Genomic DNA, 13750 nt, shown 5'->3' with positions numbered 1-13750 from the left:
AGGCTCCCGGTGTGTTCTGTGAGAAGGGAGGCTGTTGCACTTTGCACTTGTACTTCGCAATCACACTGACACTCAGAGCCACACCAACCACCTGACTTACCAGTATGACCGATCACAGCGCGACCATAGCACGTGAAGTTGTCTAACATGGAATTACCTGAAGAGTAAAAATCTCCATCTCTGTCGGCTTTAAGATTTTTTAATGTAAGTGTGCTTAACTTTTGAAAATTGAAGAGTATGGAAAGGGATAGATGTTTTATTTGTATATTTTTATTTGTATGTTTTATTTATATATTTACCTCAACACTCCTTTGGCTTCTCCAAGGAGCTCACCTTTAGGTGGAAGACATAAGAAGTGTCTAGTCCCAGTGCCACAGTTTAGATTTTTGACAAGTCATCTTACAGTTTAGTGTCTCAGTTCTCTTTCATGTAAAATGGGTACAAGAGCCCTTGGGCTAACTTATCTCCAAGGATCCCTTTACTGAGAAATTTCTGTGGTCTGTGTTCTCTTAGATTACCGTGTACGGACTTCCTGACTCCTTTGGAATTTTGTTCTCGGGAATGAACAGTTGTACTCTCTTCTCTTTTCTTTCAGGATATCTTAAATACCATTATAAGGCACTGTCCACCCCGCTTCTTCTCCCTGGGCTTGCCTGGCTTTTCAATGCTGGTGGGGGACTTCATCACGGCTGCTGCCAGGGTCCTCGGTACAGACGTGCTGGCGGTGAGTATGACAATGCTCAGCATCCGCTCTCCCGGGGGGCTCCCTGATCGCTAACAAGGTTCAGATTTCTCCACTCCTAACAGGTGTTGACTCATTAGTGCAATGTGAAACTGGGCTCTCGGGTAGATGCCCTGGCAGCTGAGGTGTGAAATTGTAGGATAAGATGACACACTAGCATCGGAAAGGCGTTTCATCAAAAGGCCGGAGTGTGAAAAAGCATCCTCACTGATATTCCAGCACATTTACACAGTCAGAGGCAGGACTTGTCTCTTACAACCTTATTAGCATCTTCTAGTCAATGGCAGTGCAGACATATATGTCTGTAATAAAAAGAGAACTTTAAGTGTCCATTGTCAATAATGTGGTGGTTTTTTTTTATTACTGTCTTGGTTATTAGAAGTCTAATAGGAACTATTGCCTTAAAATGTTAGAACATAAAACGATGTCTGTGATAAAGATAGAATTTTGAGTGTACATTATTAATAATGTTTTTTATTATTGTCTTAGCTATTAGAAGTCTAGTTTAGAAAATACTTTTAAAAGCTAGAACACTAACGTTTTAACCAGAAAATGAATACAGTGGTACCTTGGTTTTCAAATGCATTCCGTTCTGGAAGACCGTTTGAGTTTTGAAACATTCGAAAACCGAGGGATCCACAGCCGACAGCTGGGCCTCAGGATCTCGCCCTCAGCGGAAGCCACGTGGCATGTTCGACTTCCAAGGTGTGTTCGAAAACCGAAGCGTTTGCCTCCAGGTTTACGGCATTCGTAAACCAAAATGTTCGTCAACGGAGGCGTTCGAAAACTGAGGTACCACTGTATATATTTTCTTATTAATGTGCAGAATTCTTGTACTAAAAAATTAGAAGAAAGTGGACTGACTAAATGGCTATTAAGAGCTACAAAAAGAATTTATTTGCAATCTCCACATTTACCTCCACTATTAGGGCAATGTCTCAGTGCCTTTTGAGAGAATAGTTTCATACATTTAAATTTAAAGTACTTCTCACATTTGTGCTCAGTATAACTGTTACCTGTTCAGATTCATTTTTTCCCCTCTTCAAATAGTATAAATAAAATTAGCTTTACTGGCCCACCGCGCCCACCTTCACTCGCTGCAGCACCCCTGTTGCCCTCTGTCCTCTGTCAGTTCTCTCTTAGTCCTCTGCTGCCTCCTCACCCACCCACCCTAGTCTCTGAGGCTGGAGTTGGAGCCATTGCCACTCATCTGAGAAGTTCAAGGTACTTTGTAGAACTTCTGCCACACAGGCCATGGGTCTTCAAGCACATTTATAAGCAATGGCTGCCATTGGAAAGAAATCTGTGATTGTTGGTGATGGAGCCTGTGGCTGGATTTCTGTGCTCATCGTTTTCAGCAAGGACCAGTTGGTTCCCAGAGGTGTGTATGTACCTGCAGTGTTTGAGAACTATGTGGCAGATACTGAAGTGGATGGAAAGCAAGTAGAGTTGGCTTTGTGGGACACACCATATTGGTGTGGGTTGATTTTGGGGGTCTCTGTTCTGTTCCATTGGTCTGTATGCCTGTTCTTGTGCCAATACCTGGCTGTTTTGATTACAGTGGTTTTGTAGTACATTGTGATATCCAGTATTGTGATCCCTCCAATGTTGTTGTTCTTTCTCAAGATTGCTGAGGTTATTAGGAGTCTTTTGATAGGGATTGCATTGAATCTGTAGATTGCTTTGCATAGATTGGACGTTTTAATGATGTTAATTCTACCAATCCATGAACATGGTATATACTTCCACTTGTTTGTATCTTCCTCTGTTTCCTTTTTCAGTGTCCTATAGTTTTCTGAATACAGGTCTTTTACCTCCTTGGTTAGGTTTATTCTCAGGTACCTTATTTTTTGTTGTTGTTGTAATGGTAAATGGGATTGTTATTTTAGTTTCTCCTGAGAATTCATTATTGGTGTATAAAAATGCCATCAATTTGTGGGTGTTAATTTTGTATCCTGCTACTTTGCTGAAGTCATTTATTAACTCTAACATGTTTTTAGTGGAGTCTTTAGGGTTTTCTATGTACAATATCACGTCATCTGTGAATAGTGATGGTTATACTTCCTCCTTTCCAATTTGGATGCCTTTTATTTTTTCTTCATCTCTGGCTAGGTCTTCCAGTACTATGTTGAATAAGAGTGGTGAAAGCAGACATCCCTGTCTTGTTCGTGATCTTTAGGAAAATGTTTTTAGTTTTTGTCCATTGAGTGTGATGCTGGTTGTGGGTTTGTCATAAATAGCCATTATTACATTGAGGTATGATCCCTCTGTTCCTACTTGCTGACAGTTTTTATCAAAAATGGGTGCTGGGTTTTGTCAAATGCTTTTTCTGCATCTATTGATATGATCATGAGATTTTTATTCTTTATTTTGTTTATGTGATGTGTCAGGTTTATTGACTTGAGAATATTGTACCAGCCTTGCATCCCTGGAATAAATCCCATTTTGTCATGGTGTGTGATCTTTTTAATGTATTGCTGGATTTAGTTTGTTAATATTTTGTTGAGGATTTTAGCACCTATGTTCATCAGGGATATTGGCCTATAATTTTCTTTCTTTGTAGTTTCTTTAGCTCTCAGGACACAAATAAAGGAGAGAATGCACCAGTACTATTTAGTTTACAGCTAAACCTTGCCTTGTTAACTTCTCAGGAAATTGTGCTGTGGATATTTGTGTGTGTGTGTGTGTCCTTTGTTGCTGGTGAAATGGACTATTAGCACAATTTTAAAACATAAAGAGGCCATTAAGACAAATTGTGTGAAAGAAACAATGATCACAGGCAACTGAAGAAGTAGAAAAACTGATGTTGATTTGGATAAATGAAAAGCAGTTAGCCACTGACATAATTTTGGAGGCAGTGATACGTGAAAAAGCTGAGATGCTGCATGCTGACCTCCTGAAAGACACCCCTGGAATGAGTGCTGGAAGTGATTCATTTAAGGCTAGTAGGGGGTAGTTTGATAAATTTAAGAAAAGAAGTGTTTGTTTATAGATGAAACAGTACATTAGACATGTACTGTATATAAGAAAGATTAAAACAATCATTTGGGGATCTGGTACAAATTAATTCAATTTACATAATTTCTAATGGGGAAAAATGATTCAGTTTTCGAACAAATCGCTTCTCAAACAGTCTTCCAGAACAAATTAAGTTTGAGAACTGAGGTTCTACTGTGTACCTGATTCCAATAATGGCAAACAAGTGATTTTGTTTCCCAGTGGAAGACAGACACTATATTTTGCAAAGCAGTTCTTGGTGAAACAGGAAATTAGGTAGATGGTGTCTTCTCTCTTTCTCTACCTTCTATTAGCTCGATCCCTCTTTTTTTTTCTTTAAAAAAATTTTTTTTTTAATATATCTTTATTGATTTCAGAGAGACGAAAGGAGAGGGAGAGAGAGAGATAGAAACATCAATGAGGAGAGAGTCATTGATCGAGCCCGCAACCCGGGCATGTTCCCTGACCGGGAATCGAACCCCGATCGCCTGGATCCTAAGGCAGTGCTCAACCGCTGAGCCACGCCCGGCTGGACTCGATCCCTCTTTCTTAAGAATTTTTATTAATTGTGTTTACAGCAAAACTAATATTAAGTTGATATGATTTACCCTGCTTTGTCAGGAACATAAGACTAAAAAAACAGGTAAAACAATCATGACAGAGTTGATCAGCAAACCAGTTTTCATGGTGCTTGTCTATATCCAAGTATAGTGATATTTTTCCTTGGAAATAAGCTTTTTCATTTAGGCAAACCTCTCCTGCCTAAGTAAGTATTCACCTGAGGGAAAATAGCCAGCCATAGTTTGATATTTTTTATCTAAGGTAAAATAATTATAGAGATTCCCTTTCAAGATCATAAAAAAAGTAAAACATGTTGTCTCTTATCTGAAGTTTCTAACGTACAAGAAGAAAAATGTGTTTCGCTTTTTTGTGTGCAGGCACCTCGTTCAGAGGCTCTCACCATTCTTGGCTCTCTTGTCTGCTTCCCGAATATCTACCAGGAGATCCCCTTGCTGCAGCCAGTGCCGGAAGTCAGTGAAGTCATTACAGGGGCCGAAGATGTCAAGGTACATACATACATGATGCATTTGACTGAATCTCAACTTTATAATTCTAGCTCTAAAGTTATCTCTTCCATTATTACACAGTGACCTAATTATCTGAAAGTTCTGCTGTATTGGTTAAATGGTTCAATACTTGTTTTTTTGGAAGGCTGTTTTAGGGAGATTAAATGTATGAGATTCAGAGCATACTATAGTTAAAACTGATAAGTTCCTCGGGTGTTTTTATATCTGTTTATCGTGCCTGTGGGTCATGACTGTGTAACGAATCATCCTTTATAATAATTTTATTAGTTTAATTATGCTGCGTTAGTGCATCAAATGAATTTATAAAAATTAATTGAAGTAACCTAAGCATTCCATTTCATTGTCGGCCTGATTAAATACTACTAATAATTTGAAATTCCACGTTCCCTCCTCTGCTGATTTTGGGGCCAACAAAAGTGCTTTTCAAATCCCAGAATCGCTCAATCTATCTACATACCCTAGTATATAATTACAATAAATAATTCAGTGTACAATATGCAATTCAATTAAAGTAAAAGAACACCGAGAATCTCCTATCTGGAAGTCTCATTTGCTTTGCTAGGTTTTTGTTGTATACCCAGAATTTCTGTTCTCTAGCCGAGCTTAATTGCCCACAGGGCTACCCCGAGCCCCATGTTTCCTTCCCCCCGGGGTCTCCCTGATGGGAGCCTCCCCAGAGCCCCCTGGTCCTTCAGTCGCTCCTGATGGCTTGGAACACAGAATTATATGGGGAACCAATTACTAAATGAAGTTTTTATTTTACTTCCTTGTGTTTTTTTAGCATTACCTCATAAATATTTTACTGAAGAATGCCACAGAAGAGCCAAGCGAATGTGCAAGGTAAATGTTGAATGAAACGTAAACTGTTCTATAGTTTTGTGATACACATTTGTGTGTAGACAGTGTTAATAAACACTTGCTCTTTCACATTGCCCTACACACACTGGAAAGTATAACAAGTGTTCAATCAGGAAAACTCTTTACTTCATTTTTTCCAGTTTCCACTATGATTCCTTCATTGAGTTATGATTTATTTAGAAACAGATTCCTTAATTTCCAAACATATGGTTATTTCTGTTTATTTCTTCTGCTACTGACTTAGTTAATTGCATCGTGGTTCAGAAATGCTGTCTGCCTGATAGTCTTATAAATTGTTGAGATTTGCTTTGTGACCCTATATGTAGTCAGTTTTTGCAAATGTCTCATACATACTTGACAGTGTATACACTATTCCGTTGTTGAGTGTAGTGTTCTAGATGTGTCTACTTCACTGACTTTTTAAACCATGTCCTTTAAATATTGCATATTCTTTTTAATTTTTCAAATCATTTGATCATTTACTGAGAAAAATACATTAAGATCTCTCCTGGTACCTATTTCTCCTTGTATATCTGTTCATTTTTAAAAAATATATTTTGAAGCTGTGTTATTAGCTGCAAAGACGTTTAGAATTAGATCTATAGTGAATTAAGTCTTTTATATTTATGTAGTAACCCTCTTTATCTCGAAGGGTAATTTTTTAAATCTTAAAGACCACTTCTCTGATATTGATCTGGCTATTTCTTTATAACATTTTCTGTCCTCTTAAATTTAATCTTTCTATATTCTTTTCTTTTAAGGTCTTCTCTTTTTGCAAAAACGGTAGCTCTTTCATCGGTTTTTATACTTTGTTGTTGGCCCTTCTCAGTGTTTTGCTTTCCCCCTTCTCTTGCCTTCAGTGTTCCCCCTCCGATTCTTTCTGTCTTCCTCTCTTCTCTCTGTCATCCTTCCTTTTTTCTTTTTCTCCCTCTTTTTTCTTCTTTCAGACTATTTTTTCCACATTCTATTTATTACCTCTATTTTTTTAAGAAGTCCTGGATACTCTTCGACTTCTTTCAGAGGTTACCTTAGAAATTTTACTCTGCACATTTGTCTTACTAATTCTGAAGTTAGCCTGCCTCTCCCTCCGCACTGCCGTTTCCTTAAAACGTAACCTTCTGATTTTGCTGCGGCATCACTGCACCTGCTCTCTCCCGTCTCCCTTCTCTGCCTAACCTCTGAGTGTGGACATTAGAGTGACTCGGGTCTTGGGACTGGCCCTCTTCTCTCTCCAGGACTTTCTAGGTGCTCTTATTTGTTCTAACCGGAAATTAACCTTTAAAAGACGGCATTTAAAAGACAGCATCATACAAACTCCATATATTTTCCAGGATCAGCTGTACAAATAATGGTTTCTTTCCTTTTGCCTGTAAAAAAGAACGTATATGCTTAGGTTTCTGAGTATTTAAGTACCACCTACCTGCTGATGATACGGAATTTATTTACCGGGACTCTGCTGTGAACCCTTTATACTTTCAGGCTTATATATTAAACTGCTTACTTAATATCTCAACTTGCATGTCTTAGCATATCCAAACTTAACACAACCTAATGAACCCTTGAGTCTGCTGACTGTCTCACAGACTATTTTAGTAAATGGCACCGTCACCTAATGAGATTTTTAATGCAGAAGTTTGGGGGGATCCTTAATTTGTCCTTTCCTGTAGCCACCACATTCAGCCCTTCAACAGGGGCTGGCAATAACTTTTTTCCAACCCTTTTTTTTAGTGTATAAGTCAAATTTCTGTAGAGTTCAAAATGGAGTAGAAGTGTGTCTGATGTGGTCAGCCTTTCTTAGTTGTGAATAAAAGGAATCAGTGAAATTAAGGGCGTGTGGTATAGATAAGCGTGCAGACTGAAGCAGGACTGAGATTTCGGATACATGGAGCATTAAAAGAGATTACACTGTACTTGGGAGCGATGATTTAGGAAAATTAAGAAAAAATTAGAAGTTTTGTTGTATAAATTGGAGTGGTATGAGGTGGCATAGTAGCAAACAAGAGAGTGTGTTGGGAAACAGCATGAGAGGGAAGGTAGGACTGCCATGAGCTAAAAAGTGTCTTGATAGATAAAACTCATTTGAGATCACAAAGGACATACTTGGGATGCAGAGAATCCTCATTGGCAGGAGCGCCCAGGGATGAGTGATTGATAGTATTAGAATTAGAAGGTGCTAAATGGGAATGTTATATGGTAAGTTTCAAAGAGAGCAAATAGCATGGAAGAGCTCTTATAAGCCACTGTGGCTTAAAACTCAGAGTGAGTGAGAGTAGTTTAGATTATAAAACCATTTTGTGGGTCACAAATGCTCTCCGTAGTGCAAAGCTAGTGGTAACAGAGTAACGCAGGTCCTAGAAGTGAGAAATCTGTGCCCTTAAAAAATTACATTTAACAAAGAGGTTAATGGGTTGTAAAAAAATAAAAGTGTTTTCATATACACATACTCATATACATATACACACATGCACACAGAGAGAGGCTCTTAAAATAGTAAAAATGAAATTTTTGATATAATTCCAAGTTGTATAGATTTTAGTGGGTTGAACAGAGTCTGGGGGAAATGAAAAAAATGTAGAGTACGTGGGAATATAGAATATATGCCAACTAAGAATGCAAAGCGCGGTTTCTAGCTGAGAATAGGCATAGGAGCTAGGCAGGAGAAGAGGTGGACTAGACAGCTCTGCACCGTAGGAGCATCAAGGGTTAGTCACGTGGAACTCCTGGATAATGCTGGGCTGGAGAAGCAACAAAGGCCTGGCACATCTTCTAAACCAGGTTGTACTACTTCACGGAGTGAATTTTGGTAGAAGGTGACACAGTCTTCAAAAGATTTTTAATATGTTTGTTCTCACGCACTTAGTCTATCCTAATTTAAAGAGGTGAGAATCCAGTGAAAGATGGTGGTTTTAAAACCTCAAAATAATATTGATTTTAATTGTGGAATTATATCGAATGCAAATGAACTTTCAGTAGAGAGAGCTGAGCAGTGTGTCCAGTTTGATTGGCACTGGATGTGACCTCTTATTACAAAGAGCAGCAGATACATATTATAGCGATTATCTGACTCTGAATAGTGATTTGAATCCCCTTTTTGTTCTGAAAATGAGCAGTTTTAGGAGCAAATATTTTAATTGTATATGTAGACATTCAGAAGAAAATTAATAGGAGTATGACTTTTTGATTATTGCAAAAGATAGTGGAGTATATCAGTTCCAAAGAGAATTACCACTTAAAATTGATTTATAATCGAGAACAGTAGTTTGTAAAGGCCTGTGCAACTCAATTATTTTGTCTTAATACATTGTTTAAAAGAAATAACAGTGAAACTTACTTTGAAAGTTGTATTCAAGTATTCTTTATAACAAAATATAGGATTTGTCTTCTCTTTGTGGTAGGTGTTGTGTATTTTATTTTAAGGGAAACAGTTACAAACTCAATTCGCAACAATTTTCTAAGATTCATGTTTTTTATTCTTTCTCAAAAATATCTTGAAGCAGTAAAATTTAATTAAAAATTAGTTTCAGCAAAAATAGGTTGATGTATGCTGTGACATTAACAGAAAATATACAGTCTATTTCATGAAATATTGAATTACTAACCATCATCAGTATTTCTCTTTGTCCTGAAAACTGGTCTGTGGAAGTTACCTTATCTTTTTTTCTCAAGAAAACATTCTGTTAATGTAAATTTTGCTACTTTTCAAAATATTTTGTCATTTGAAAATACCAAGAAAATTTGGTCCAGGGATTACATTAAAACATCACATTTCATGAGAGCCTTCCTCCTTTCTCTTTTTCTAAAGATGCATTGCCATTTGCTCACTCGGGGTCTGGATATGTGAAGAGCTTGCACAGCATACACGCCACCCTCGGCTGAAGGAGGCTGTCAACGTGATAGGTGTCACTTTGAAGGTATTACCGACTCACGATGTCCATTTGTCATTGAGCTATATTCTAGGTTTTCAACTAGTTTTCATTTGAATTAGCCCCATCTTTATTTCCCCCTATATCACCAAGAGGTTTGTTTTCATTTAAAAAAATTTCTTTTCCTGAGAGCAATGGTGAATGTTCTGTGAGGTTTCAGAAGAGGCCACCAAGGGATGCTTTCTCGCTGACATCTGCAACCTGGTCATCATAGCCTGAATGTTCCTAGGCCAAGTTCAGTGACAATTAGGTCCCTGTGGTGGCTGGGCGGCTCCTGTGGCAAGGAAGACAACTGTTACCTGCTGGTGGGAGTGATAAGAAAGTGGGATTTTGTGCTCTGGCCTCTTAGGCAGGTCTAGGAGAGGCCTGACAGCCCTGGTTGTGACCCGGAGTGCTCACTGTCCAGCTGGGCCTTGGGAACTCTTAGGACATCTCTCTTCCTTAGTTTTATTAATGAGAAGAACTTCCATTTATTGGGCACTCACACTGGGCCCCATTCATGGTCTCTGAATACTTTTGTTAACCTTCATGACAACTCTCTGAGGTAGATGTTACAGTCCCTGTGTCACTCCAGAGGAAAGCAAGGCCCAGAGAAATCAGGTCGTGAGCCCATGGCCATGCAGGCCTGAGTAATGGAACCAGCACTGATAGCTGGTCTGTGTGACATGAAACACCAAACTCAACTTTTATATGTCCTGTTAGGCCACTTCTAAACCAGAGCTCAAATCCTGCTGGGTCCTTCCATGGCTCCTGCTTAGAAATGGTGGTAGTAATTTTAGCATGGCTGTTAGTATACCTCCGGAAGATAAGTGCCCAGCCCCTGCCAGGTGCTGTGCTGAGGGTTTGTGGAAGTTCTCCGTTGCTAGGTGATTGTCCATTTTACGGTGGAGAAACCGAGGAGCAGAGGAGGTAAAGAACTGGTTTCAGGCCAAGCTAAAGTTCAAATCCTGAACTGTCCACCTGTCACCAGCTCCCAGGCTCTTGCCTGCCCTTCTCCACTGTCTGCCACATGCTGCTTTAATAATAATAGCCATTACAGCTGACACTGTGACAGTCATCACCAGGCCCCTGTGCCACCCTTTGTGTTTCAGCCCACAGGATAACGCCAGGGGTGTTCCCCTGCCCATGGCTCAGCATTCTGCCCTCTGGTCTGACCCCTGCCTTCCTTGGCAGCCTGATTTCATGGCAGCCCTCCTCACCACCCCTCTTCCTGGTCAAACTCAATGCCTCCTGTTCCTTAAGTGTGTCCTCTGACCACCTCCCTGTCATCCTGTCCTCTCCCTTACCCCCTTGATGCCTCCTGGGATTGCCAGTTATATCATAAGAACTGGAAAAATGCTTGCTGGTGATCCCTGTGGAGAGGAATGGGAAATTAATTAAACCAAGATACCACTTAGGAGTGCTCACTCTGCCCTGAGCAGGGGGCTGAACCCTGACCTTTGTAATTGTGTTTAATCCTTAGAACTACCCTATGAGGTGAAGGGTTATTGCCAACTCTGCTTTACAAATTAGGAAAATGAGCTTATTGGGAATGATAGAGCTTGCCAGGGTCAAACCCAAGATACCCTGGCCCCTTGTCTGGGTTTTTTCACAACTGCGGTGTGCAGGACACTCCCCAACTCCCAAAGCCATGGAGAAATATTCACATATAAAAGTGAAAAATGTTAGATATCTGTTGTTTATCTTATGGAGATTCCAATTTTTTTTAATCTTATTTTTTCAATTCTAAGATCTGTCTTTCAAATTTTAATTTTTCTTAAATCAAGAAATGTATATTTAATATAATGTGGTTCCCCCACCTCTGCCTCTTTCCTGGAAAAGGTGTTAATAATTTGATAGTACCTGGAAACGAAGGAGATGTACAGATCTCTATGTCTATGTAGTATAAAAGAGAGATGAAAATATAACAACTTATATTTTTTCTTTGTATTTATACAAATTTTCAAAAATTTCTGTAATATTTCTGTAAATATGAGGAAAAACATAAGGCATCAGAAAAAAATGTACCTGCCCTTTATTGAGCCCTTACTCGGTCATGGGTTTCCCAGCACAGTGCTTGGACTGTGCCTGTCAATCCCCTACCCCTGTACATTCTACAGCTATTTCCATTTTAGAAATGAAAGAGAAGGTGACTAAGGAAAGCCAAAGAACCCCTCTTGCTCCAGCTTGAATGAAGTAGTCTTAAAAAAAAAAATACAAAAGATCAGTGAAACCAAGAGCTGGTTCTTTGAAAAATAAACAATACTGACAAACCTTCAATCAGACTCATCAAGAAAAAAAGGGAGAGGACCCAAATAAATAAAATCAGAAATGACAGAGGAGAAGTAACAACTGACTCCAAAGAAGTACAAAGAATTGTAAGAAAATACTACGAATGATTATCTGCCAACAATTGGACAGCCTGGATGAAATGGGTAAATCCCTAGAAGCATACCATCTTCCAAAACTGAATCAGGAAGAATCAGAGAATCTGATTAGACAGATTACAACTAGCCAAATCGAAGCAGTAATCAAAAAAACTCCCAGCAAACAAAAGCCCTGGACCAGATGCCTTCACAGGTGGATTTTACCAAACATTCAAAGAAGAACTAATACCTATCCTTCTTAAACTATTCCAAAAAATTCAAGAGGAGGGAAGACTTCGAAACTCATTTTATGAGGCCAGCATTACCCTACTTCCAAAACCAGATAAAGACACGACAAAGAAATTAAGTTATAGGCCAATATCCCTGATGAACATAGATTCTAAAATCCTCAACAAAATATTAGCAAACCAGACCCAGAAATATATTAAAAACATCATACGCCATGGTCAAATAGTATTTATTCCAGGGATGAAAGGTTGGTACAATACCACAAATGAATAAACATGATACACCACATAAATGAAGTGAAAGATAAAAACCACATAATCATATCAGTAGATGCAGAAAAAGCATTTGATAAAATGCAGCACCCATTTATGATAAAAACTCGCAGCAAAGTAGGAATAGAGGGAACATACCTCAACATAATAAAGGCCACATATGACAAACCCACAGCCAATACCATAGCTAATGAGCAAAAATGACAGGTATTTCCCTTAAGATTGGAAACAAGACAGGGATGTCTGCTTCACCACTCTTATTCAGTGAAATACTGGAAGTCCTAGCCACAGCAATCAGACAAGAAGAAATAAAAGGCATCCAAATTGGAAAGGAAAAGGTAAAACTGTTATTATTTGCAGATGACATGATACTGTATATAAAGAGTCCTAAAGATTCCACCAAAAACCTACTAGCTCTGGTAAATGAATTCAGCAAAGTAGTAGGATACAAAATAAATATCCAGAAGTCAGTTGCATTTTTATACACCAATAATGGACTATCAGAAAGGGAAACTGAGAAAACAATCCCATTTACAATTGCAACAGCAAAAAACTACCTAGGAATAAATTTAACCAAGGATGTAAAAGACCTATACTCAGAAAATTTAATACACTGAAGAAAGAAGTTGAGGAAGATGCAAATAAATGGAAGCATTTACCATGTTCATGGATAAGAAGTATTACCATCATTAAAATGTCCATACTACCCAAAGCAATCTGTAGATTCAACACGGTTCCTATCAGGATACCAATGGTGTATTTAAGAGACTAGAACAAATATTCCAAAAATTTATATGGAACTACAAAAGACCCCAGCAACCTTGAAAGAAGAACAAAGGTGGAAAAACCACACAACCTGATATTAAACTATACAACAAGGCCATAGTACTGGCATGAAAAGAGACATATCAATCAGTGGAACAGAATAGAGTCCACAAATAAACCTATGCCTTTGTGGTCAATTAATGTTTGACAAAGGAGTTAAGAATATAAACTAGGGTAAAGAGAGTCTAGTCAAATAAATGCTGTTGGGAAAATTGGACAGATACATGCAAAAAAAAAAAAAGAAAGAAAGAAATTAGACCACCTTCTTACATCATGCACAAGAATAAACTCAGAGTGGATTAAAGACTTAAAATGTCAGACTGGAAATCATAAAAATCCTAGAAGAAAACATAGGCAGTGAAATCTTGGACATTTCTTGTAGAAATATTTTTTCTGATATGTTTCCCAGGGCAAGGAAAACAAAAAGTAAATGAATGGAACTACATCAAAC

The 13750-nt window shown here is 38.4% G+C and overlaps 1 protein-coding gene across 1 annotated transcript in view; it reads left to right on the top strand.

The window, feature by feature from the left end:
- Window positions 1-13750, top strand: part of RALGAPA2 (Ral GTPase activating protein catalytic subunit alpha 2) — a 225136-nt gene that overhangs the window by 106520 nt on the left and 104866 nt on the right. The window contains exons 24-27 of the mRNA XM_087818894.1: window positions 596-724; window positions 4678-4806; window positions 5609-5667; window positions 9488-9596. Coding sequence (XP_087675020.1) covers window positions 596-724; window positions 4678-4806; window positions 5609-5667; window positions 9488-9596 — 426 coding nt within the window. The remainder of the gene's footprint in view (window positions 1-595; window positions 725-4677; window positions 4807-5608; window positions 5668-9487; window positions 9597-13750) is intronic.

The sequence above is a fragment of the Miniopterus natalensis genome, chromosome 7 (assembly GCF_054644295.1).
Source record: "Miniopterus natalensis isolate mMinNat1 chromosome 7, mMinNat1.hap1, whole genome shotgun sequence".
NCBI lineage: Eukaryota > Metazoa > Chordata > Mammalia > Chiroptera > Miniopteridae > Miniopterus > Miniopterus natalensis.
The sequence above is the reverse complement of the archived record's forward strand: the minus strand, read 5'-3'. Positions and strand labels throughout refer to the sequence as shown.